The sequence below is a fragment of the Scyliorhinus torazame genome, chromosome 4 (genome assembly GCF_047496885.1).
Source record: "Scyliorhinus torazame isolate Kashiwa2021f chromosome 4, sScyTor2.1, whole genome shotgun sequence".
NCBI classification, from domain to species: Eukaryota; Metazoa; Chordata; class Chondrichthyes; order Carcharhiniformes; family Scyliorhinidae; genus Scyliorhinus; species Scyliorhinus torazame.
The window spans coordinates 24,810,790-24,838,146 of NC_092710.1; the positions used below are offsets into that span (position 1 = coordinate 24,810,790).

Below are 27,357 nucleotides of genomic sequence, written 5' to 3' on the forward strand. Positions count from 1 at the left end.
GCAATGTTCTCCTTTATCGATACTGTCACCCTTCCACCTCGTCTTCCATTCCTACCTTTCCTCGATACCAGGAATATATAACCAGTCCATCCCTTCTCTGAGGCAGGCCTCTGTATCAGACTGAATATCACAGGCTGGATTCTCCTATTATTGAAGCTGTGTCCCCACGCCGGTGTGGTACTGGTGGCGTTTTACGACAGAAAAAATGGGGTAAAACGGCCACTGATCCTCCGGGGGGGGGAGCTAGCATGCCGGCAGTGTAGAGCACCCGGCTCTAGCTGTCAATAAGGCCTGGAGAATTGCCGGGTCCGTGGCCGCACATGCGCACGGCGGCAGCCGCACTGTGCAATTTGGCACCAACCGCCCGCGGATCCGGCCTGCAAAACAGTGCCCCCCCCTTTGGCTGGCTCACATGCCCCGCCATTCCCACAGTGCACCCCGGCCCCAGGCAAAGTCCTCCCTGCGCACTGATCGGACCTCCCCTGACTGTGGCGGCGCTGGACGGAGTCCGCAGCCGCCACGCCAAGTTCCCGAAAAACAATTGCACGAGAGATCCATGCCGTCGGGAACTCGGCCGGTTGGGGGTGCAGCATCAGGGGGCGGGGCTCAGGCAATGTCCTAAGGCCTTCGAGAACGCTGCTTTGGAGCGGGCGGAGCATCGTGAAAGCGGAGCCGCACCCGATTTGGTTGTAAATGGGGATTCTCCGGCCAATCGTCGAATGCGATTTCCCCGTCCGGAGAATCCAGCCCCACATTTCCACATGGATATCTGCACCAGTCTCAATTCGGTATTCTGCACTTCCACAAACATGCACAGTAACCCTCATTTGGATTGTATTACTTTTCTGCCTCTGCTCAAACCACCTAACAACCTGCTAATTCATACTCCAGTGATATCTATCATTCCCAGTATTCTGTTCCTCTTGGTGTTCCTCTTCAGTTTTAGCTCTTAGTTCCCACACTTCTCCCAGATCATTTAAACTCCTCTCCAAATCGCCCGATAAGGATATTTCTCCCGGCCTGTCTTGGTCTCATCTGCTCTCGAGCTGGTGCCAATGTCCCAGGAATCTGCAGCTTCCCCCTTCCCCCTCCTGCAATCTTACCAGGTCGGATTTATGCCAACATGTCTACACTCATGTGCACGTGGTGCCAAGAGTAATCCGGAGATTACTCACACACACACAGTTTGTGTCATAACTTCCTACCCAAGAGATTCAATGAAGGGACTGACCACTGACTTCTCCAGACACCCCTGATTGGGACGATACACCAGGCACTGCCAAGAATAAAAATCAGTATTACTTACGAGGTGGATATTCGATGTATTTATAATGTCAACCACCAGTGATCCTGATATGATATACTAGGGGGAAAAAAAACACTGCATGAGAGATACGTCTGGGATGATAGCATTAGTAAACGACATATTAAAATGCACAATTGTAAAATCCTGTACTTGTTTAAACATACATACGATGGTTGCAATTTACAGAGACATTATGGTAACAAGACATAAAGGGGGTGATTTTGAGCCCCTGTTAGCCGTGGGTGGGATCAACAGCATGTGCAAAATCTGGAAAGAATCAGAAAACACGAATCTCGCCAGGGACATGGCGATGTCCAATTTTCATGCCTTCTCGTTGGCAGAGTAACAGGAAAAATGCCGCCGGAGCCCGGGGATATAATTTGTCTCCATTAATATGTCATTAGCGAGCACTCACTCAGGGACTTCGTCTTCACTGAATATTCAGTGGGCGCCGGTGTGACATCACGCCAGCACCACTTACAACACAGAAATGTAGAAAATAGAAGCAGGAGGCCATTCGGCCCTTCGAGCCTGCTCCACCATTCATTATGATCACTGCTATTCATCAAGCTCAATACCCTGATCACGCCTTCACCCCATATCCCTTGATCCATTTAGCCCCCAGAACAGTGGGTAGGATTCTCCGACCCTTGATTTTGGCGCCGGCGCGGAGAATAGGCTTTGACGCTGAAATCCGGCGCGACGCCACTCCCGTGATTCTCCGCTCCCGCGGTGTTGGGAAGCCCAGGCCACCCACTGGGTCCGCCCATTCCCCCCTCAACATTTGTCCATTCGTCACCTCCCAGCCCTCACACCCATCGGACAGAGCACTGAGGCAGGTTTAAACAGTGGTAACTGCACCACATCACTCATTGACTGTGCCACCACCTTTGTCTGGGTTTGTGTCACGTCAGCCAGCGACTGCATCATCTCCCTCTGTGTCTGCGCCATGTCAGCCAGTGCCTGGGCAATGCTGCTGACTTTCCCAGCCATGGCCTGCTGTGACTGGGTCACGTTTAGGAGCCAGGTGGCTCTGGGACATGGTTGCGTGTGACTATGGAAACCCTGTCCTGTGCCTCCGCCAGCATCTGCAAAGAGTACCGCAGGCATTGGACACGCTGATCCATAGCCACAACTGTCGGCCCCAATGCCTCCACCGCAGACTCCACCCATGCAGTGTTGGCCTGGGTGGCATACATTGTCGGCACCACCTCCTGCCGCTGTACCAACAACCCTTCATGTAGTCCCTGGCTCTGTGACTGCACCTCCACATTCGACGGGACTGTCCGTTCCAGAAGCCCGATACCTGTCTGGGTGGCAGCAATTCCTTGGGCCGGCCCACCCTCTGACCGTCCGCTCCCTCCACCTGCTGTGCCCGATGCGTTGTGTGATGCGCACCAGGTGGTGGCCCAGAAGCCTCTTCACTAAAGTGCCCAACCGAGGTGAGTATCTGTGAGATGGTGGAGGGTGTTGGAGACAGCTGTGACGAACAATCTTTGCCATCCTCCGACCTGGGCTCCGGGGTCTCCTGAGTCTTGGGCAGAAGGCTGCTTACCCCGACACTGCTCGGCTCACGGTAGGCTCTATCTGCGGCACTGTCTGGGGGCCCCATCCCCAGCAGGTCCTGCAAGACACAAGACAAGGCGCATGATTAGACCACTGAGGGGTTGAGGGTGGTGTGGAGGTAAGGGTCGTGTGGAGGGAGGTGATGGCCCGGGGGGAGGGGTGGCCCCATGCAGGAGCCCTCCTCCATTCTTACCCACTCAGCCTCTGGTTCCTTTATCCATCCCGTTATTCTTTCTGCTACTGCCCAGTGATAAAATTGCAGTTTGGGAGGGCTAGGTCCCCCCATGCTTCTCGTTCTACCTCCAGTCTTTCAAGGACTTTTTGGGAGATCCTAGGGTTCTCCTACACCCCCCCCCCCCAAAACCACACACACACACACACAAACATCATGATAAATTTTTCCACTGAGTTGAAAAAGGCCATGGGGATGTAGATCGGTATGGATCTGAACAGGAAGAAGAATCTGGGCAGTACGTTCATCTCTATCGTCTGCACCCTCCCCATCAGCGAGAGTGGGACTGTGTCCCACCTCTGCAGATCCTTTTTAACTTCCTCCACCAGGCTGGTCAGGATCCACTTGTGGATCCCTGTCTATTCATGGATCTCCAAGTAGTGGAAATTATGACGTGCCTGTTTAAATGGCAGTCCCTCCAGCTCTGTCCCTCCCTTTGCGGGTTCACTGGGAAGATCTCACTTTTGCTCAGGTTGAGTGTGTAGCCCAAGAAGGTTCCAAACTCTTTCAGGAGCGCCATGATTCCCTCCATGCTGCTTTGGGGGGTCTGCGACATATTGGAGCAGGTCATCCGAATAGAGCAAGACTTTGTGCTCTCTGTCTCATCTCCGGATTCACTTCCAATTCTTTGCTACATTGAGCATGATAGCTAGTGGTTCAATCACTGGTACGAACAGCAGCGGGAATCCCTTCCTTGTGCCTCTGTGGAGTTGGAAGTACTTAGAGCTGGTGGTGCTCGTCCGTACACTCACCATGGGTGTGAAGAACACATGTTTTACCCAGGCGGTGAACCCCGTTCCAAGCCCGAACCGCTCTAGTGCTTCCACTGCTATGATACTTCCATTCGACTCTGTCGGAGGCCTTTCCTGCATCCAGGGAGATGATCACCTCTGGGGTTATTATCACATTCAGCAGGTGCCTGATGTTCGATGTTAGATGTCTACCCATGACAAAGCCCGTCTGGTCCTCTGCCACTACCTCTGTACGCAGTCCTCCAGCCTCTTGGCTCGGATTTTGGCCAGTATTTTTGCGTCCAAGTTTAGCAGCGAGATGGATCTGTAGGTGCTGCATTCTGTTGGATCTATGTCCTTTTTCGGTATCAGAGAGATTGAGGCTTGTGCTAACATAGGAGGCAGAGTGCTCTTCGCCAGCGAGTCAGTGAACATCTCCCACAAGTGCAGGGCCAGTGGCGCCGTGAAGCTTTTGTAGATGTCCTTCGGGAATATGTCTGGTCCCACACCTTCCCGGCCTGCATGGAGTTGATGCTCTCCATGACTTCTCCCCATTCTAGTGGTGCTTCTAACCCCCGTTTCCTATCCTCCACTGCTATGTCCAGTCTATCAAGGAATTGTTTAATTCCCAAGTCCACCTGGGGCTTGGAGGTGTACAGCCCCCGGGAGGAGATCTCAAATGCCTCGTTGACCTTTTCCGGCTCTGCCACTACTTTGCCTCTGCTGACTCTAATGTAGGCTATTTCTCTCGTGGCTGCCTACTTTCTCTGCTGATGAGCCAGCAGGTGGCTGGGTTTGTCTTCGTGCTCGTACAGGATCCCCGTGCCTTGGTGGAGTTGGTCCACTGCTTTCCTCTTGGAGAGCAAACAATCCATTTTTAGCTTCTTCCTCTCCACCAAGAGCCCTACGGTCGAGGTCTCGGAGTATCGGCGGTCTACCTCCAGTAGGAAGTCGACTAGCTGTTGCCTGGCCACCCTCCATTCCCTATCTCCTCATGTTTTGTCAGCAATAATTTCACCCCTGATCACAGCCGTCAGTGCCTCCCAGAGTGTGGGAGGGTGAGACCTCCCCATTCTGGTTGTTAGTAATATACTCGTCTATGGTCTGTGATATTTTCTCACAGCAAGTCTTATCGGCCACATGGGGAGCATTGGTCACAGCCCGTCTCCAACCTCACATCCATGTAATGTGAAGTGGGGTTGGAGATCACGATCGCAGATTATTCTGCTTTTGTTATGCCTGGAAGCACCGATTTCCCCACTACAAAGGTCAATTCGGGCGTACAAGTGTGTACCTGGGAGAACAAGAACTCCTTCTCCCCCGGGTTGGTAACCACCATGGGTCCACCGCCCCATCTATGCAGAGTTCTTGCGCCATATTAAAGGTCCTCCCTGGTTTGAGGTTCGACCCACCTGTACGTAGGTCCTGTACAGTTAAAGCACCGCCCCCTCCCCCCCATGATAAGTTGGTGTGTGTCGACGTCAGGGATTTCCACCATGATCTTCTTTGTAAACTACGTGTCGTCCCAGTTGGGCACGTACACATTCACTAGAACCACTGCTGCCCGTCCAGGACACCGCTGAACGTGACATACCATCCCCCTGGGTCCATAACGGTCCTCATTGCAGAAAATATCATCCTCTTATTTAACAGTATGGCTAATCCCCCTGGCTCTCATCCCCTAGCAGGAAGAGTACATCTATCCCACCCAGCCCTTCCTTACGCACAGTCGGTCCTTCTCTCTCAGGTGCGTCTCTTGTGCGAAGACTATGTCGGCTTTCATACTTTTCAGGTGGGCGAAGGCGCTGCATCTTTTCACTGGGCCGTTAAGTCCCCTGACGTTCCAGGGGACTATCCTGATGGAAGGTATTGTCCCCCCCCCCCCCCGCCCCCCCGGCTTCCTGCAGGATCAACTATACTTAGCTGGTGGATGCGCCCTTGCATTTTGGGGTTTTCCTGTGTTAGGGGGCCGTCCAAAATATCCAGTCACCGTACTCACCATGAGACCGGGCCCATGCTCTCCGGGGTTTCCCTTTACCCAGGTGCCACCCAGCATGGCCGCCAACTATGTGTATGGCATGTGGGTGACCCCCTGCATTCTAGGGTTTCCCTTTGTTTGGGGACCCTCCAAAGTGGCTGCTTGCGATGCCTTTGTGCTCCAAGTCGCCACATGTGGCGTGCTTATTCCAGCTTAATGCCCTTACTATCCTTGTTTCCCTTATGATTCTTCCCCCTTGTCGTCTGCACCCCCCCCGCCCTTAACTGTTCCGCCCCTTACTCCCCTGCCCCCATTTACTCCCCTGACTGTCCTCTCATTGGTGACCCCCATCCTCTCCCCGTTGCCTCCTAATCCTGGTGCTAGCTTTCCCGCTAGTGTGGTCACCCCTCTCTTGGGGTCCGCTATGTGTCTAACCTTCGCCCGATATGTAGTTTCCCTTCCTGCCATCCACCTCAGCTCCTCTGTGCTCCGCTCTGTGCCCCTTCCTTCCAAAGCTTTAGTTCCCGTCTTCAAAGTGAGGCAATGTAGTCCCGTGGAAAGTGCGTCTCATTTCGGGCGGCACAGTGGTTCCATAGTTCTATGTTCCCCCTGCTCAGAATCCTTACATGCATTCTCATCTCCCTGCCATATTAGTTTAAATCCACCCCAACCGCTCTATAGCAAGTGCCCAATCAAGGACATCAGTCCCGGTACTGCCCAGCTGTAATCCGACCAGTTTGTATAAGTCCCACCTCCAACAGAACCGGTGCCAATTCCCCAGGAATCTGAAATACTCCCTCACACCATCTCCTTAGTCACGCAGTCATCCGACATATCCGACTATTTCTACTCTGACTAGGACGTGGTACTGGTGCCACACGAATCCTGAGATCACTATCTTGGAGGTCCGAATTCTCAACTTTCTTCCTAACTCGCTACATTCTACTTTCAGGACCTCGTCCTTTTCTTTTTACCTATGTCGTTGGTCCAATGTGCACCATGACAACTGGCTGTTCACCCTCCCCCTCCAGAATGTCCTGTAGCCGCTCTTCGACCTAGGATGGCAACATACAATCCCGGAGTCTCATTTGTGGCCACAGAAACACCCTTACAATTGAATCTGTTGTAACTATTGCATTCCCACACGTTTTACTCCTCCCCTCTGCAACAGAACCCACCCTGGTGCAATGAATTTGTCTGCTGCTGCTTACCCACCCCCCCCACCCCCGAGAGGTCATTCCCCTCAATAACCCCCAAAAGTGGTATATCTGCTTTGTAGGGGAATGGCCACAAGGAATTCCTGCACAGACTGCCTAACTCTCACCCTCTACCTGGTGGTCATCCATTCCCTTCCTGCCTGTGGAGTCTGAGCCTGTGGTGTGACCACCTCTCTGTACATGCTATCCAGGGCACTCTCAACCTCACAGATGCTCCACAGTGTCCCCAGCTGCCTCTCCAGCTCTGAAACACGGGCTTCCAGGAGCTGGAGCTGGAGACACTTCCTGTACAAACGTTGACCCCGAGCACTGCAAATGTTCCTGGCTTCCCACATGCTGCAAGGGGAGCAAACCATGGCTTTGAGCTCTCCAGCCATGACTTACCCTTCTACATTAAAGCTTTGGAAGATTCTTAATATTAGATGATATCCAATTCTCTCGGGCCCTTCTTTGCTTGTCCTCATTAATACCAATTGTAGCCCTTGCAGATTATAAACCACAAAATATATTTTCAAACTAGATTCAATGAAAGTTGCAAAGATTTATCGACCTTACCCACTACTTACAAATCAGCTCACTCGCTTGCAGCGTCAGCTGCAGCAGGGCAGGACCCCTGTCTGAAGATGTAAAAGTTACAAAGTAAGGTTAATCCAGGTAATTACAGGCCGGTGAGCCTTACGTCAGTGTTAGGGGAATTGTTGAAGAGGATTCTTTAAGGTAGGAATTAGTCTCATTTGGAAGTAAATGGACGTATTAGCGAGATGCAACATGGTTTTGTGAAAGGGAGGTTGTGTCTCATTAACTTGATCGAGCTTTTCGAGGAAGTGGCGAAGATGATTGATGAGGGTAAGGCAGTGGATGTTGTCTAAATGGACTTCAGGAAAGCTTTTGACAAGGTTTCTAATGGCAGCCTGGTACGCAAGGTGTAGTCGCACGGGATCAGAGGTGAGCTGGCAAGATGGATACAGAACTGGCTAGGTCTTAGAAGATCATAGAATTTACAGATCATAGAATTTACTGCCTTCCTTCTCACCCCACGGCTCCAGGAAGAGCCCCACGTCGGTGGAAAGGCACCCGCAAGCAGTAAAATCCACCGGAAAAGGACAGGCAGTGCACGGCTGAGGAGAAAGAGAATACCCATCCCCCTCACTAGCACCGGGAGGGGCCCCTCAACCCCCACTGCGCAGAAGCAGGAGGGCCACAACTGGCGAGCACCCAGCTCTTAGGGATATTAAAAAACAATACACAACTAAAGTACAATAAGAACCATACAATCCCCCAACAGTAAAACAAAGCCAACATCAGAAGTTGCCCTGTGCTTGTACAGTTACAGCATACGGTCTCCGCACACCATCCAGTCCAAAAGGGCAAAAGCAACTCCGTTATCCTTGTCCTTCAGCCTGGTAGTAGGTCAACCAAACCTACTCCTCGCTCCACTCCAAACTGATAAGCAGAAAGACAGACAGTAACGAATACAAGTCTGAGGCGTGGCAGTTGCAGGCAGGCAAGCTCTTTCATCTCTCTCTCGTTAGCAACTGGCAGCAGGCAACAAGCTCCTCGTCCCCTCCCTCCAACTGGTCATAGCATCGTTCGTCCTTGCAGTTGTCCAGGCTTCAATGTCTGGAAAAAGGCAGCCAGCATTCAGAATAACTCAAAGCGTTGGCCTGGCTCCCACTGTGGAGAGGAGGGAAGGAGGACGTCCTCGTCAACCTGCTCCTGGGACTGGCTAAACTTTCCATAAACAGGTGAAGCAATGGGTGACTGAGGGGGGTCATCCGTCCCGGGTGTCTATCCCTCTACCGCGGTTACATTCGGGGCCAGGAGAGAGAGGTGTGCTGTACATGGTCACCGTGCTTCCTGCAGGGTCTGGGTGCTTTATGGGCCCTTTCAATCACATTTTAGTTCAATGTTTCATTTATAATTAGCTTTCTGTTTAAGGCAGTTTCCCTTTGAGGGACTGTCCCTTTAATTTGTCCCTCAGTTCATTTGATTTAGTTTTATTGCTTTTGTACAATATAGTGGAAGCTTTGGCCCCCAAGCATTGCACTCCAATGTTCACAGGAACGTCTACACGAGAGACATATGGACACTAAAATATAGGGAGGCGGTGGCATGGTGGTATTGTCACTGGACTAGTCAACTAGAGACCAGGGGCGGGATTCTCTAATATTGGGGATATGTCCCCACACCCGCAAAAGAACGCACGCGAATCACTCTGTAGTAAGTCCACGATGATTCTGCGATTTGCAGGGGGCTAGCAGGGGCCCGGAGTGCTCTTGCAGCTCCGGCTGCCGATACGGGGCCCTGCACTTCCGGTCGGGAGTCCGGGCATGCGCACGGAGACGGCCTGTGTCGCCCGCACCGCGCGCCATAGCCAACCCACACCAGATCATGTGCGCTGGCGGACCGGCGGCCTCCTGGAGGTCTCCCCGGTGAATAAGTCCGCAGCCGCCATGCCGAGTGCCCGCTGAGGGAGCCATGCCGATGAGAACTCGTCCAGCTGCACTGGGAGAATCACCGCGGGGTGATTTTTTCAATGGCCACCGATCGGCGCCGCGTTGACCGCGCGCGCCAGATTGGCAGTGATTCTCAAGGACTGGAGAATCGCTAGAGTGGCGATCTCGGGTCTGACGCCCCCGCGCTGAGCACTATTTCGGCACGGCAGCTCAGAGAATCCCGCCATGGTTCAAACCCCTTCATGGTGAAATTTGAACTAAAAGTCTAATGAGATGAAACCATTGTCGATTGTCGTAAAAACCCATCGCTGGCGATCTTTCGGGCAGGAAATCTGCTGTCTTTACCTGGTTTGGCCTGCATGTGACTCCAGATACACAGCAACATTGTTGATTCTCAACTGCTCTCAAGGGCAATTAGGGTTGGGCATAAATTCTGGCCCAGCTTGCGCTGTCCACGTCCCATGAACGAATAAAATAAAAAGAATGCAAATCTTCCTTCACTCACCCCGTTCAAAGTGGGGCATCATTGCGTTCCCCCTGCAATGCTGAAATATCGGACCAATGCATGCACTCAATTGCCCTTTAATCTAACGTTTGGGTTTTTTTTTGGGGGGGGGGCGGTGGTGGATTGAATGGTCAGGGGTGAGGTACAACTGAGGCACTTCAGGATCAACGCACTTCATCAATGTGGAGTTGGGAGGAACAACTGTCGGAAAGTGACTATTATGTTAAAGGGGAGGAAGTGAGGCTCAGTGGAGAGGTGCTCACTGAGGGAGAAGCACATGCATTTATGTCCCAGAAGTGTACAGGGCTCAAGGTTAATGCCCGTCAGGAATCTTCATCACTGAATTTGACATTATCTACCTTTAAGTTTGTGATTCTGGAGGATTATGGAGCCAGTTGAGCTGTCGATTCTATTGATTGTGATTGACCAGCAGCAGTGATATAAATGTGCCACTCAAGGCCATCAGGACTAGCGCCCTGCAGATGACAGGGAGGCTGTGCCCAATGCTCTTCTGGGAGCAAAATAACAGATGGAGAAACTTTGTAGGAGACACTTCCGGCAAAGGGTCTTCTGGTGGCGAACATCCTACCTACAGATGTCAGAGCTGCAGTTCCAGAGAAGACTGCATTTGTTCTGGGGGATAATGGGTAACAGCTTTGACAGTTTATACACGAGCTGGCACTGCATGGACTGGGAGGTCATTTATCAACTTTGGCCCTGAAACATACCACCGCTCTGAACCTCTAGCCCACTGGCTTGTTTCAGAGCAGCATGGGTGCAGCATCTCCCAGTCAGCCACACATGCGTGCACAAGGGACGTCACAGGTGCTCTATTCACAATGGTGCACATGTACACCAACTTGCAATGGGACCAGGCAAGAGGGGATGTCAGGGTATGGGATTTGCCCACTTTAATGACCCGCAAGGGATACTATTCCTGCAATGTCCAGCTCTTCTGTGACCACATGATGCCCATCATGCAGGTATGTGCCCGTTTCCCGGGGAGTGTCCATGGCAGTTACATCTTGCAGCGCTCACAGATCCCAGCCGACTTTAGAGGGAGAACAGAGGCTGGGAGATGACCCCTCGGTGTCAAAGGGTACCCACTAGGGAGGTAGCTGCGGATGCCAGTGCAGAGGCCACAAACATCCGCTGAGACTTGCTCATGCGTCAAGTAGGCGATAGGATGCGGATTTGGAAATCTAAGATAAAACAGAAAATGCTGGATGTTATAATCTGCCTGAATTCTATTGGCTGGGGACTATTGGTTATCCCATAACTCTTGGTGAGTATGAGCTCTCCCAATGAGGGGGGGGGAATCATTAGCAGTTGCACCTGTATAAATAGAGCTGGCCAGTGTGCTACTGGCGAGTGAAGGAAGCAGTGGTGAACTACTCATCGTTGTAAATAAAGTTACTTTCTATTTGACTCTACAAACCCGTGCTGAATTCTTCACACTGGATAAACTCAAACAGGTCTGGCACCATCCGTGGAGAAAGAAACACCATCCGTGGAGAAAGAAACACCATCCGTGGAGAAAGAAACACCATCCGTGGAGAAAGAAACACCATCCGTGGAGAAAGAAACACCATCCGTGGAGAAAGAAACAGAGTTAATGGGCGTGATGCTCCATCCCAGCAGCCGGCCAATGGGGTTTCCCTTATATCGTCTTCTCTCACGTACGCATCTATTTCCCTTCTGAAAGCCTCAAAGGACTTGGCGACTCTCTGTGATAGCGAGGTCCACATTCTCACAACGCAGGAGAAACACATTTCTTCTTATTTACAGACAGGGTTTAGTTGTAGAAATTCTGCACTTATGTCCGTCTAGTCTTATATTCTCCCATCAGGAGAAACAGTCTCTCCAACACTGTACAAAATCTAAATATTGTGGATGCAGAAATCTGAGGCAAAGACACAAAATGCTGGAAACAGGCAGCACATCTGACAGCACAGCCCTCCACTTGCAGGCTGTCCAAACCCATTCAGAATGTCCTGCCTTCCGTCAGGTCGATCCTCAGTCTTTTCTGTCCCACAGAAATATGACTCTTCTTCAGAGCTGATGGGCGGGATTCTCCGTTTCTGAGACTAAGTGTTGACGGCAACGGAGAATCTGTGAACTTTTACGACAGAAAAACCGGCGTCGCACCTGGACCGATTCTGCTACCGTTTGAGGGGCTCGCACCGGTGCTGCGTGGAACACAATTGGTTCCAATGAAAATCGGTGCGGGATTGGTCGGGTCCGTGATCAACACTCGGGAGGCTGACAAGCGGCAGTTGCACATACACATTACATACACATACACGTTACACATTCCACACACACTTATCCCAGCCAAAAAGATGGCACTGGTTGTGCTGGAGCACGCCCATGCAGCTGATGGGTCATCTGGGGCCAACAGCCTCCCTGGGGGGACCTATACGACCCGTGGCACCAGGGTCAAAGTGGGTTGTTAGCGGTGTGCGCAGCTGCATGGCTGCCTTGCCGGCTGCGGCAATAGTGCTCCGTATCCGTCCACGCCGATCTCACCTCTTGGCATCCCCCACTGCTCCCCCCAGCCCTGGCAGAAACCTCCCGGCCAGCGGCAGTCAGAAAACTGGCGATGTTGGACACGTTCCATACCCTCTCTCTCTCCCTCAGCAGCCGCCACGCCGGTCTCACGATTTTTAAAAGTGCAAGTGAACCTCGCCGTTGGGAACTCAGCCCAATGGAGGCGGAAAATTGCAGAGGCCCCGGAGAATACCGGGTCCGGCCCGCGAATGATATGCAAATGGTACCTACTCTACTTGTGGAGCAAAATGCACTGATGCCGTTTTCGAAGTGACGGAGAATCGCAATTTGGTGTCAAATCAGCGCCTGCCGTGATTTTGCCATCAGAAGCTATTCTCCTCCCAATCGCATTTCCCGATTTCAGCGTCGGCTAACGGAGAATCCCGCCCTTAACCAGGATCCTGTACCACTTCAGAACATAAATTCACTACATCTGAATTCTATACCCCGTAAAATAAATTCCTGCATAAGTGGGAAGCCCTTTGAGGACAGATTGAACAGAATTGGCATTTACACTCGGGAGGTTAGAAGAATGTGAGGGGTAAAATAGAAATGGCTAAATACGTTAAAAAGGGCTTGACAGCTTAGATGCCTAGAGGATGGTTTCCTTTGAGTAAAGAGTTCATAACTAGGGATGTTGGGATAAGGATTCAGCAATTTGGGACTGAGATGATGGGACATTCCTCACTCAGAGGCTGCAAATCTCTGGAGCTGTGGACGCCCAGTCACGGAGTCTATTCAAGACTGGGATGGAAAATCATTTGGGCTCCAAGAGCGATGGAACTGAGGTGGATCAGCTGTGATAACACTGAAAGGTGCGGTAGGTCATGAGGGGCCAAGTGGCCTCCTCGCCTCCTATTCACTGTTCTTATCAACCTCCCGTGGTTCTGGAGAGCAACTAATCAATATATATATATACATATGAAACGGAACCTACCAAAATTCCTGTCCACCAGGGGACACCGAGTAACACAGCAAAGATGTAGCTTTCTTCAAAATTCAAGGGTAGTCCAAACACCACCTGAATTATTCCAATCATTATTTCGGTGATCTGCAATTTGAGACGTATGAGTTGACTGACAACCTTTTCCCTGAAACTCAATTTGTCAAGAAATCGTAGAATTGTAATACTTTTACTTTTGGTAATATCACTGTGATATTTCTGACGTTCTGGGAAAACAGGCTGATCGAAGGGGTGGGGGAAAGTTATAATCACAGTAATAGGAGCAAGAGACAGAGTGACTATAAGGGTTGAATCCAATCTTACCAACCTTTCCGTGCGAGAGGCCACATTTCCGGAGTTTTTTTCACTCCAGGAAGTCAATAAGAAAATTTCAAAAAGGCTTCGACCAACATTAAAATTAATTCCAATAAAATGTTTCCCTCGTTGCCCTCGTTGGTGACAACTTTCTGGGCGGGGATCTCATGTAAATACATTTTAATACATTTGCCCTCTGTTTAAAGCTCCTCCCCTCCACATTATCCCCCCTCAGAGAATATTGAAAGTCACATCATAACGAATTGCGCAGCGGGATCGAAGGAATGGCCTCCTCCTGCTCCTATTTTTAATGTTTCTATGTTTGTGAAGACGGGAAACAGTTGATGGGATCCTGCTGGGGAGTCAAGAGGGGAGTATAGCCCCTGGTGGAAGGGACATGCCCAGGCAGTGCCCTGGCACAGCCCCCTGGCAGTGCCAACCTGGCAGCACCAATCTGGTAGTCCCAACTTGGGGGCATTGCCAGGGGTGGGCCGAGAAGGTAGCCCCATGGGCGGAGTTCTCCTTCTGTACTTTGGGAAGGGCTGGTGCCTTTGAGGGGGAGAGTTCCAACATGACTGCGGTGGTTTTGAAGTTGGGGGGTGAGAGGGGAGAGACTGGGCCGAGGAGGAAAGGTGCTGCCGTGACTGCGGTGGAGGGGGTGGGGAGAAGGGACGATTGTGTGGGGGAGGGGGCGTTCACATCCTGTGCTGTTCACGGCGCCTTCAAAGATGGGGCCCTGATCACTGTGGAAGCTCTATTAGACTGACGGCGTAAATCACACTGACCCAATTTATTCCCAGGGTGCCTGAAAATCGGGTCTAAATATTTGGCTGCGCAGCTGGAGAGCTACAGGCCGATTTTCACTCAGAGCCTGACTGTGCAGCTGGAGAGCTACAGGCCGGTTTTCACTCAGAGCCTGAATGTGCAGCTGGAGAGCTACAGGTCGGTTTTCAGTCAGAGCCTGACTATGCAGCTGGAGAGCTACAGGACGGTTTTCACTCAGAGCCTGACTGTGCAGCTGCAGAGCTACAGGCTGGTTTTCACTCAGAGCCTGACTGTGCAGCTGCAGAGCTACTGGCCGGTTTTCACTCAGAGCCTGACTGTGCAGCTGGAGAGCTACAGGGTGGTTTTCAGTCAGAGCCTGACTGTGCAGCTGCAGAGCTACTGGCCGGTTTTCACTCAGAGCCTGACTGTGCAGCTGGAGAGCTACAGGCTGGTTTTCACTCAGAGCCTGACTGTGCAGCTGGAGAGCTACAGGCTGGTTTTCACTCAGAGCCTGACTGTGCAGCTGCAGAGCTACAGGGTGGTTTTCAGTCAGAGCCTGACTGTGCAGCTGCAGAGCTACTGGCCGGTTTTCACTCAGAGCCTGACTGTGCAGCTGGAGAGCTACAGGCTGGTTTTCACTCAGAGCCTGACTGTGCAGCTGCAGAGCTACTGGCCGGTTTTCACTCAGAGCCTGACTGTGCAGCTGGAGAGCTACAGGGTGGTTTTCAGTCAGAGCCTGACTGTGCAGCTGGAGAGCTACAGGCCGGTTTTCAGTCAGAGCCTGACTGTGCAGCTGGAGAGCTACAAGGTGGTTTTCAGTCAGAGCCTGACTGTGCAGCTGGAGAGCTACTGGCCGGTTTTCACTCAGAGCCTGACTGTGCAGCTGGAGAGCTACAGGCCGGTTTTCAGTCAGAGCCTGACTGTGCAGCTGGAGAGCTACAGGCCGGTTTTCACTCAGAGCCTGACTATGCAGCTGGAGAGCTACAGGCCGGTTTTCAGTCAGAGCCTGACTGTGCAGCTGGAGAGCTACAGGGTGGTTTTCAGTCAGAGCCTGACTGTGCAGCTGGAGAGCTACTGGCCGGTTTTCACTCAGAGCCTGACTGTGCAGCTGGAGAGCTACAGGCCGGTTTTCAGTCAGAGCCTGACTGTGCAGCTGGAGAGCTACAGGCCGGTTTTCAGTCAGAGCCTGACTGTGCAGCTGCAGAGCTACTGGCCGGTTTTCACTCAGAGCCTGACTGTGCAGCTGGAGAGCTACAGGCCGGTTTTCAGTCAGAGCCTGACTGTGCAGCTGGAGAGCTACAGGCCGGTTTTCAGTCAGAGCCTGACTGTGCAGCTGGAGAGCTACAGGGTGGTTTTCAGTCAGAGCCTGACTGTGCAGCTGGAGAGCTACAGGCTGGTTTTCAGCAGAGCCTGACTGTGCAGCTGGACAGCTACAGGCCGGTTTTCAGCAGAGCCTGACTGTGCAGCTGGACAGCTACAGGCCGGTTTTAAGCAGAGCCTGACTGTGCAGCTGGACAGCTACAGGCCGGTTTTCACTCAGAGCCTGACTGTGCAGCTGGAGAGCTACAGGGTGGTTTTCAGTCAGAGCCTGGCTGTGCAGCTGGAGAGCTACAGGGTGGTTTTCAGTCAGAGCCTGACTGTGCAGCTGCAGAGCTACTGGCCGGTTTTCACTCAGAGCCTGACTGTGCAGCTGGAGATCTACAGGCCGGTTTTCACTCAGAGCCTGACTGTGCAGCTGGAGAGCTACAGGCCGGTTTTCACTCAGAGCCTGACTGTGCAGCTGGAGAGCTACAGGCTGGTTTTCACTCAGAGCCTGACTGTGCAGCTGCAGAGCTACTAGCTGGTTTTCACTCAGAGCCTGACTGTGCAGCTGGAGAGCTACAGGGTGGTTTTCAGTCAGAGCCTGACTGTGCAGCTGGAGAGCTACAGGCCGGTTTTCACTCAGAGCCTGACTGTGCAGCTGGAGAGCTACAGGCCGGTTTTCAGTCAGAGCCTGACTGTGCAGCTGGAGAGCTACAGGCCGGTTTTCAGTCAGAGCCTGACTGTGCAGCTGGAGAGCTACAGGCCGGTTTTCAGTCAGAGCCTGACTGTGCAGCTGGAGAGCTACAGACCGGTTTTCAGTCAGAGCCTGACTGTGCAGCTGGAGAGCTACAGGCTGGTTTTCAGCAGAGCCTGACTGTGCAGCTGGAGAGCTACAGGCCAGTTTTCACTCAGAGCCTGACTGTGCAGCTGGAGAGCTACAGGCTGGTTTTCACTCAGAGCCTGACTGTGCAGCTGGAGAGCTACAGGCCGGTTTTCAGCAGAGCCTGACTGTGCAGCTGGAGAGCTACTGGCCGGTTTTCACTCAGAGCCTGACTGTGCAGCTGGAGAGCTACTGGCCGGTTTTCACTCAGAGCCTGACTGTGCAGCTGGAGAGCTACAGGCTGGTTTTCACTCAGAGCCTGACTGTGCAGCTGGAGAGCTACAGGCTGGTTTTCACTCAGAGCCTGACTGTGCAGCTGGAGAGCTACAGGCCGGTTTTCACTCAGAGCCTGACTGTGCAGCTGGACAGCTACAGGCCGGTTTTCAGCAAAGCCTGACTGTGCAGCTGGAGAGCTACAGGGTGGTTTTCAGTCAGAGCCTGACTGTGCAGCTGGAGAGCTACAGGCCGGTTTTCACTCAGAGCCTGACTGTGCAGCTGGAGAGCTACAGGCCGGTTTTCACTCAGAGCCTGACTGTGCAGCTGGACAACTACAGGCCGGTTTTCAGTCAGAGCCTGACTGTGCAGGGAGAGAGCTACAGGCCGGTTTTCACTCAGAGCCTGACTGTGCAGCTGGAGAGCTACAGGCCGGTTTTCACTCAGAGCCTAACTGTGCAGCTGGAAAGCTACAGGCCGGTTTTCACTCAGAGCCTGACTGTGTAGCTGGAGAGCTACAGGCCGGTTTTCAGTCAGAGCCTGGCTGTGCAGCTGGAGAGCTACAGGCCGGTTTTCACTCAGAGCCTGACTGTGCAGCTGGAGAGCTACAGGCCGGTTTTCAGTCAGAGCCTGACTGTGCAGCTGGAGAGCTACAGGCCGGTTTTCACTCAGAGCCTGACTGTGCAGCTGGAGAGCTACAGGCCGGTTTTCAGTCAGAGCCTGGCTGTGCAGCTGGAGAGCTACAGGCCGGTTTTCACTCAGAGCCTGACTGTGCAGCTGGAGAGCTACAGGCCGGTTTTCAGTCAGAGCCTGACTGTGCAGCTGGAGAGCTACAGGCCAGTTTTCACTCAGAGCCTGACTGTGCAGCTGGAGAGCTACAGGCCAGTTTTCAGTCAGAGCCTGACTGTGCAGCTGGACAGCTACAGGCCGGTTTTCAGCAGAGCTTGACACTCTGGAGAGAAAATATGGGACAATTCCACACACCCTCTCACTCGCACGTGATCCCTCATTCGCCCACGGCAACTGCCTCGCACGCACTCTCCCACTCGCGCGTGCAAACTCTCCCACCCCCACTTGCGTGCCCTCCCACTTCGCACATGCCCCTTCTCACTCACGCCCTCCTAATCACACGTTCGCCCCCTCTTACTCGCGCCTGTGCGTTCTCACTTGGCACAGTGCGCCCTACACTCACACGCCCCCCTCAGTCGAGTGTCACCTCCCACATGCCACCCTCTTACTTGTGCTTGCCCACTAGAGTCATGGAGTCATTCAGTGCAGAAACGACCCTTTGACTCATTGAGTCTGTGCCAATCAAAAACAACCACCTAACTATTCTAACCCCATTTCCAAGCACCTGGCCCGGAGCCTTGTATGCCCTGGGATCGCAAGGGCACATCTAAATACTTCTGACCTGCTATGTGGATCTCTGCTTCCACCACCATGTCAGGAAGTGAGTTCCACACTGCACCACTCACTGAAATCCAGAATTCAGGTGCACCAAGCTGTTAGGAAGGCAAATGGTATGTTGGCCTTCGTTGCAAAAGGATTTGAGTACTTGAACAAGGATCCCTTATTACAACTGTACAGGGCTTTGGTGAGACCAGTGCAGTTTTGGTCTCTGTACCAAAATCAGGATATACTTGTCACAGAGGGAGTGCACCAAAGGTTCACCAGAATGATTCCTGGGATGACAGGATTGTCATGTGAGGAGAGATTGGGTCAATTGGGGCCATTTACAGTGGAATTCAGAAGAGTGAGAGGGGATCTGATTGAAACGTATAAGATTCTGACGGATGGACAGACTGGATGTAGAGATGTTCTGCGGGATTCTCCGTTGGCAGGATTCTCCACTTCGCTGGCAGTGCACCCACGCTGCGGGGTTCCCAACGGCTTGGGGCGGACACATCGGGAAACCGCATTGGCCGGCTGCGGGAAGAGAATTCCGCTGCCAGTGGGGGTGCGCCGCAACAGAAAACAGGGCTGGTGGGAAGGAGAATCCGCCCGTTCTTTCCAACGCCTGGGGAGGTCTAGAACAAGGGGTCAGTCTCAGGATACCGGGTAGGACATTTTTTTTTTTTTCTGATTGGCAGGCAGTGATGAGTTGGGTACCATAGGGATCTGTGCTAGGATCGCAGCTATTCACATTATATATTAATCATTGGACGAGGGAACTAAATGTATCTCCAAACTAGCAGGTGGTACAAAGTTGGGTGGGAGGGTGAGCTGTGAAGAGGATGCAAAGATGCTTCAGTGTGATTTGGACAGATTGAGTGAGCGGGCATAGATTTAGATTTATCATCACGGGTACTGAAGTACTGTGAAAAGTATTGTTCTGCGCACAGTCCATGCAGATTGTTCCATACATGAAAAAACAAAGGACATATGATATATACACACGATATAAATACAGACATAAGGTGAAGCATACGGAGTGTAGTACTACTTAATCGAGATGTGTGAAGGGATCAGTTTCGTCCATTGGAGGGCCATTCAGGAGTTTGGTAACAGCAGGGAAGAAGCTGTTTTTGAATCTATTAGTGCGTGTTCTCAGACTTTTGTATCTCCTGCCTGAGGGAAGAGGTTAGAAGAAATAATAGCCCGGGTAGGAAGGGTCTTTGATTATGCTACCCGCTTTCCCCAGGCAGCGGGAGGTGTAGACAGAGTCAAAGGATAGGAGACAGGTTTGCGTGATGGACTGGGCTGTGTTTCACGACTCTCTGTAGTTTCTTGCTGTCTTGGGCCGAGCAGTTGCCATCTCAAGCTGTGATGCAGCCTGATAGGATGTTTTCTATGGTGCGCCTGTAAAAGTTGGTAAGAGTCGATGTGGACATGCCGAATTTCCTTAGTTTCCTGAGGAGGTATAGGCGCTGTTGTGCTTTGTTGGTCGGAGCGTCGACGTGGGTGGACCAGGACAGATTGTTGGTGATGTGCACATCTAGGAATTTAAAGCTGTCAACCATCTCCACCTCAGCACCATTGTTCCAGACAAGGCTGTGTACGACACTTCGCTTCCTGAAGTCGATGACCAGCTCCTTAGTTTTGCTGACATTGAGGGAGAGATAGTTGTCATTGCACCATGCCACTAGCTTCTCTAGCTTCCTCCTGTACTCTGAATCGTCGTTATTCGAGATCTGACCCACTATGGTCGTGTCATCAGCAAAATTGTAGATGGAGTTGGAGCTGAATTTTGCCGCACAGTCGTGTGTGTTTAGGGAGTATAGTAGGGGGATAAGTACGAAGCCTTGCGGGGCCCCGGTATTGAGGACTACCGTGGAGGAGGTGCCATTGTTTATCCTTACTGATTGTGGCCTATGGGTCAGGAAGTCAAGGATCCAGGTGTAGAGGGAGGAGCCAAGTCCTAGGTTTTGGAATTTGGATATGAGCTAGGTTGGAATTATTGTGTTGAAGGTGGAGCTGTAGTCAATAAATAGGAGTCTGATGTAGGAGTCCTTGTTGTTGAGATGCTCTGGGGATGAGTGTAGGGCCAGGGAGATGGTGTCTGCTATGGACCGGTTGTGGCGGTATGCAAATTGCAGTGGATCAAAGCATTCTGGGAGTATGGAGTTGATGTGTCTCATGTCAACCTCTTGAAGCACTTCACAATGATTGATGTCAAGGCAGTTGGTCCGTGCAGGATCTGAGTGTACGACCAGGGACTCCGTCAGGACCCGTTGCTTTCCATGGGTTCACTTTCAAGAAAATGCATGGCAGATGCAGTACAATGTGGATAAATGTGAGGTTATCCACTTCGGTCGCAAAAATAGGAAGGCAGTTTATTATATAAATGGGTGTAAATTGAGAGAGGTGGATACTCAGCGAGACCTTGGTGTCCTTGTGCATCAGTCACTGAAAGTAAGCGCACAGGTACAGCAGGCAGTAAAGAAGACAAATTGTATGATCGCTTTCAGAGCGACAGGATTTGAATACAGGAATAGGGATGTTTTACTGCAATTGTATAGAGCATTGGTGAGGCCACACCTGGAGTATTGTGAGCAGTTTTGGTGTCCTTATCTGAGGAAGGATGTTCTTGCTATGGAGGGAGTGAAGGTTTACCAGGCTGATTCCTGGGTTGGTAGGACTGTCATTGAGGAGAGACAAAGTTGGTTAGGATTATATTTATTGCAGTTTAGATGAGAGAGAGGTGATCTGATAGAAATTTATAAAATTCTAACCGGATTAGACAGGTAGGTTCAGAAAGAATGTTCCTGATGGTGGGGGAGTCCGGAACTAGGGGTCATAGTTTGAGGATAAGGGATAAACCTTTTAGGACTTAAATGAGGAGAAATTTCTTCACCTAGAGAGTCGGGAATCTGTGGAATTCACTACCACCGGAAGTAGGTGAGCCCAAAACCTTGCGTGATTTCTAAAAGGAATTAGATATATAGCTCTTGGGGCTAAAGGGATCAAGGGATATGGCGGGAAAGGCAGGATCAGGGTATTGAACTTGATGATCAGCCATGATCATAATGAATGGCAGAGCAGGCTCGAAGGGCGAATGGCCTCCTCCTGCTTCTATTTTCTATGGGTGTAGGACTGAGATGAGGAGAAATTTCTTCATTCAGAGGGTGATGAATCTGTGGAATTCTCTACCACAGAAGCCGTGGAGGCCAAGTCACCGAATATACTTAAGAAGGAAATAGATAGATTTCTAGACCAGAAAGGCGAGAAGGGATATGGGGAGAGCACGGAAGTGTGGTGTTAAGACAGAGGAACAGCCATGATCAAACTGAATAGTGGATCAGACTCGATGGGCCGGATAGCACCACTCCTGCTCCTATTTTCTATGTTTCAACAAATGTTTTGATGGCAGTGCTAGATAAATTCTTGATTAAAAACGGGATGAAAGGTTATTGAAGGTAGGCCTGAATGAAATGTTGAGGTGACATTCAATTCATATTGAATGGCAGAGCAGGTCTGAAGGGCCGGGTGAGCTACTCCTGCTCCTAATTCACATCTCCTGTGGAAAACATGGCACCTCTTACAGTGAAACTCTCCCTGAATCCTGAGTCTCCCAACAGTGGAGGAGAAGGTTGCCTCTCTCTATCCCTGTCAAGACCAACCCCTGCCAGCCGCCCTACAAACCTATCTCTGATATCTCTGCCAGCTCTGCCATCCTGTCAAGATCTCCGCACTCTTCCAATTCGGGCCTCATGCGTCTCCGCCAATTTTAATCCATCCAGCGATGGCGGCAATGCCTCAGCTGCTGAGGTCTCCAAGCTCGAGGATTCTTTCCTCAACCCTCTCTCCCTCTGCCTTTACACCCTTCTTAAAACCCACTTATCTCAGCAAGTTTTTGGTCACTGAATGTAACCGCTCCTCCAGACTCTCAATCTCAATGCTAAGTTAGTGTCTGAATCATCCTTCTGTAGGTTCCATGGAATGGGGTCAACTCTATTAACATGTGCTATATAAATACAAGGCTGTGTTTACTATGAACAGGCAGACACTTATAACAATCTGAGGGACATGTCAAACATGGGTGAAACTGCTGCCATGGGCTCCACATTGTGTGAGGTGTGTGGGAAAAATACCATTTGTACTCACACCCAGAATTTTCAGCTCCTTGCTGACAAAGGTGTTTATAGCCTTAAGAAACCAGCCGTCATCCTTGACTGTGTCAATGTAGAGTGTAGACACATCTCTGAATCGGGGTAGCTGGAAGAAAAGGAACAGCTTGCTTTCCATGCAGCATCATTCATCACCTTATAGCAGATTAAGGTGCTTCACAATCACTGTGGGGAAAATTCTGAATTGCGGACAAATAGGGAAATGCAAATTTGCAGCCTCATGCTGCACTGTCAGAGGGTCAGTACTGAGTGAGTGCTGCACTGTCAGAGGGTCAGTACTGAGGGAGTGCTGCACTGTCAGAGGGTCAGTACTGAGGGAGTGCCGCACTGTCAGAGGGTCAGTACTGAGGGAATGCTGCACTGTCAGAGGGTCAGTACTGAGGGAGTGCTGCACTGTCAGAGGGTCAGTACTGAGGGAGTGCTGCACTGTCAGAGGGTCAGTACTGAGGGAGTGCCGCACTGTTAGAGGGTCAGTACTGAGGGAGTGCTGCACTGTCAGAGGGTCAGTACTGAGGGAGTGCTGCACTGTCAGAGGGTCAGTACTGAGGGAGTGCTGCACTGTCAGAGAATCAGTACTGAGGGAGAGCTGCGCTGTCATGGTGTGAAAATTTGAGGGAGTGCTGCACTGTCAGAGGGTCAGTATTGTGGGAGTGCTGCACTGACAGAAGGTCAGTACTGAGGGAGTGCTGCACTGTCAGAGGGTCAGTACTGAGGGAGTGCTGCACGGTCGGAAGGTCAGTACTGAGGGAGTGCTGCACTGTCAGAGGGTCAGTACTGAGGGAGTGCTGTACTGTCACAGGGTCAGTACTGAGGGAGTGCTGTACTGTCAAATGGTCAGTACTGAGGGAGTGCTACATCGTCAGAGGGTCAGTACTGCGGGAGTGCTGCGCTATCAGAGGGTCAGTACTGAGGGAGTGCTGCACTGTCAGACAGTCAGTACTGAGGGAGCACGGCACTGTCAAGAGGTACAGTTATAAGGACTGCTGCACTATCAGAGGGCCAGGACTGAGGGAGCGATGCACTGTCAGAGGGTCAGTACTGAGGGAGTACTGCACTGTCAAGAGGTACAGTTATAAGGACTGCTGCACTGTCAGAGGGTCAGTACTGAGGGAGCGATGCACTGTCAGAGGGTCAGTACTGAGGGAGTGCCGCACTCAGAGGGTCAGTACTGAGGGATGCTGCACTGGCAGAGGGTCAGTACTAAGGGAATGCTGCACTGTCAGAGGGCCAGTACTGAGCGAGTGCTGCCCTATCGGAGGTTCAGTACTGAGGGAGCACTGCACTGTTGGGGTGCGAGCATTGTAGGAGCGCTGCACTATCAAAGGCTCAGAATAGTGGAGGCACAGCAATCTCAGATGGACAGCACAGAGGCAGCGCAGTGTTCTTGGCGGACTACTACGGCAGGAGTGTTTCTATTTCAGGTAATGTTTTCAGCGTTAGCTGCAATGTCCATGGTGACGCTCTTGGATGACATGTGAAACTGAGGCTGCATCTGCCCTCGTTCAGTGTGTGGTCTCTGTTGTAACATAGGAAAAAAAAAGTGTTCAATTTTTTCACAGCAAGATCCCTTTATCAACAATGTGATAAATGTGCATTGGGATAGCGTCAGAAAGTAACCGTATGTGTAGAAGCAGTTCTGATTTACTGAAGATGGTTCCACTCACCTGGTGTGAACTTCTCATCCCTAACCCAAGAGTCGATCCAGCTGGCTAGAAAGAAAGAAACCACAGGAACATGTTTGTTAGTCATGTCACTGTTGCTCTCCTCAGAAGAGGTTTCAAAACCAGTGAATGCTGAGGATATTTCTATTTTCAAGAATGAATTAGATATAACTCCTGGCACTAAAGAGATCGAAGGAAATGAGGTGAAGGCTGTAATCAGGGTATAAAGAACAAAGAAAAGTACAGCACAGGATCAGGCCCTTCGGCCCTCCAAGCCCGTGCCGACCATGCTGCCCGACTAAACTACAATCTTCTACACTTCCTGGGTCCGTATCCCTCTATTCCCATCCTATTCATGTATTTGTCAAGATGCCCCTTAAACGTCACTATCGTCCCGACTTCCACCACCTCCTCCGGTAGCGAGTTCCAGGCACCCACTACCCTCTGTGTAAAAAACTTGCCTCGTACTTCTACTCTAAACCTTGCCCCTCGCACCTTAAACCTATGCGCCCTAGCAATTGACCCCTCTACACTGGGAAAAAGCCTCTGACTATCCACTCTGTCTATGCCCCTCATAATTTTGTAGACCTCTGTCAGGTCGCCCCTCAACCTCCGTCGTTCCAGTGAGAACAAACCGGGTTTATTCAATCGCTCCTCATAGCTAATGCCCTCCATACCAGGCAACATCCTGGTAAATCTCTTCTGCACCCTCTCTAAAGCCTCCACACCCTTCTGGTAGTGTGACGACCAGAATTGAACATTGTACTCCAAGTGTGGCCTAACGAAGGTGCAACATGACTTGCCAATTCTTATACTCAATGCCCCGGCCAATGAAGGCAAGCATGCCGTATGCCTTCTTGACTACCTTCTCCACCTGTGTTGCCCCTTTCAGTGACCTGTGGACCTGTACACCTAGATCTCTCTGACTTTCAATACTCTTGAGGGTTCGACCATTCACTGTATATTCCCTACCTGCATTAGACCTTCCAAAATGCATTACCTCATATTTGTCCGGATTAAACTCTATCTGCCATCTCTCCGCCCAAGTCTCCAAACAATCTAAATCCTGCTGTATCCTCTGACAGTCCTCATCGCTATCCGCAATTCCACCAACCTTTGTGTCGTCTGCAAACTTACTAATCAGACCAGTTACATTTTCCTCCAAATCATTTAAAGATACGACAAACAGCAAAGGTCCCAGCACTGATCCCTGCGGAACACCACTAGTCACAGCCCTCCAATTAGAAAAGCATCTTTCCATTGCTACTCTCTGCCTTCTATGACCTAGCCAGTTCTGTATCCACCTTGCCAGCTCACCCCTGATCCTGTGACTTCACCTTTTGTACTAGTCTACCATGAGGGATCTTGTCAAAGGCCTTACTGAAGTCCATATAGACAACATCCACTGTCCTACCTGCATCAATCATCTTTGTGACCTCTTCGAAAAACTCCATCAAGTTAGTGAGACACGACCTCCCCTTCACAAAACCATGCTGCCTCTCACTAATACGTCCATTTGCTTCCAAATGGGAGTAGATCCTGTCTTGAAGAATTCTCTCCAGTAATTTCCCTACCACTGACGTAAGGCTCACCGACCTGTAGTTCCCTGGATTATCCTTGCTACCCTTCTTCAAAGAGGAACAACATTGGCTATTCTCCAGTCCTCCGGGACATCACCTGAGATAGTGAAGATCCAAAGATTTCTGTCATGGCCTCAGCAATTTCCTCTCTAGCCTCCTTCAGTATTCTGGGGTAGATCCCATCAGGCCCTGGGGAGTATCGACCGTAATATTTTTCAAGACGCCCAACAACTCGTCTTTTTGGATCTCAATGTGACCCAGGCTATCTACACACCCTTCTCCAGACTCAACATCCACCAATTCCTTCTCTTTGGTGAATACTGATGCAAAGTATTCATTTAGTACCTCGCCCATTTCCTCTGGCTCCACACATAGATTCCCTTGCCTATCCTTCAGTGGGCCAACCCTTTCCCTGGCTATCCTCTTGCTTTTTATGTACGTGTAAAAAGCCTTGGGATTTTCCTTAACCCTATTTGCCAATGACTTTTCATGACCCCTTCTAGCCCTCCTGACTCCTTGCTTAAGTTCCTTCCTACTTGCCTTATATTCCACACAGGCTTCGTCTGTTCCCAGCCTTTTAGCCCTGACAAATGCCTCCTTTTTCTTTTTGACGAGGCCTACAATATCTCTCGTTATCCAAGGTTCCCGAAAATTGCCGTATTTATCCTTCTTCCTCACAGGAACATGCCGGTCCTGAATTCCTTTCAACTGACAGTTGAAAGCCTCCCACATGTCAGATGTTGATTTACCTTCAAACATCCGCCCCCAATCTAGGTTCTTCAGCTCCCGCCTAATATTGTTATAATTAGCCTTCCCCCAATTTAGCACATTCACCCGAGGACCACTCTTATCCTTGTCCATCAGCACTTTAAAACTTACTGAATTGTGGTCACTGTTCCCGAAATGCTCCCCTACTGAAACTTCTACCACCTGGCCGGGCTCATTCCCCAAAACCAGGTCCAGTACAGCCCCTTCCCTAGTTGGACTGTCTCCATATTTTTTAAGAAGCCCTCCTGGATGCTCCTTACAAACTCTGCCCCGTCTAAGCCCCTGGCACTATGTGAGTCCCAGTCAATATTGGGGAAGTTGAAGTCGCCCATCACAACAACCCTGTTGTTTTTACTCTTTTCCAAAATCTGTCTACCTATCTGCTCCTCTATCTCCCGCTGGCTGTTGGGAGGCCTGTAGTAAACTCCCAACATTGTGACTGCACCCTTCTTATTCCTGATCTCTACCCATATAGCCTCACTGCCCTCTGAGGTGTCCTCCCGTAGTACAGCTGTGATATTCTCCCTAACCAGTAGCGCAACTCCGCCACCCCTTTTACATCCCCCTCTATCCTGCCTGAAACATCTAAATCCTGGAACGTTTAGCTGCCAATCCTGCCCTTCCCTCAACCAGGTCTCTGTCATGGCAACAACATCATAGTTCCAAGTACTAATCCAAGCTCTAAGTTCATCTGCCTTACCCGTAATACGTCTTGCATTAAAACATATGCACTTCAGGCCACCAGACCCGCTGTGTTCAGCAACTTCTCCCTGTCTGCTCTGCCTCAGAGCCATACTGGCCCTATTCCCTAGTTCTCCCTCA

The 27,357-nt window shown here is 51.0% G+C and overlaps 1 protein-coding gene across 1 annotated transcript in view; it reads right to left on the minus strand.

Moving 5' to 3' along the window:
- Positions 1-27,357, minus strand: part of LOC140411569 (high affinity immunoglobulin epsilon receptor subunit beta-like) — a 171,189-nt gene that overhangs the window by 140,489 nt on the left and 3,343 nt on the right. Inside the window, exons 2-5 of the mRNA XM_072500651.1 lie at positions 24,191-24,235; positions 22,504-22,614; positions 13,479-13,592; positions 1,307-1,363 (exon numbers count right to left, since the gene is read on the minus strand). Coding sequence (XP_072356752.1) covers positions 1,307-1,363; positions 13,479-13,592; positions 22,504-22,614; positions 24,191-24,208 — 300 coding nt within the window. The 5' untranslated portion in view covers positions 24,209-24,235. The remainder of the gene's footprint in view (positions 1-1,306; positions 1,364-13,478; positions 13,593-22,503; positions 22,615-24,190; positions 24,236-27,357) is intronic.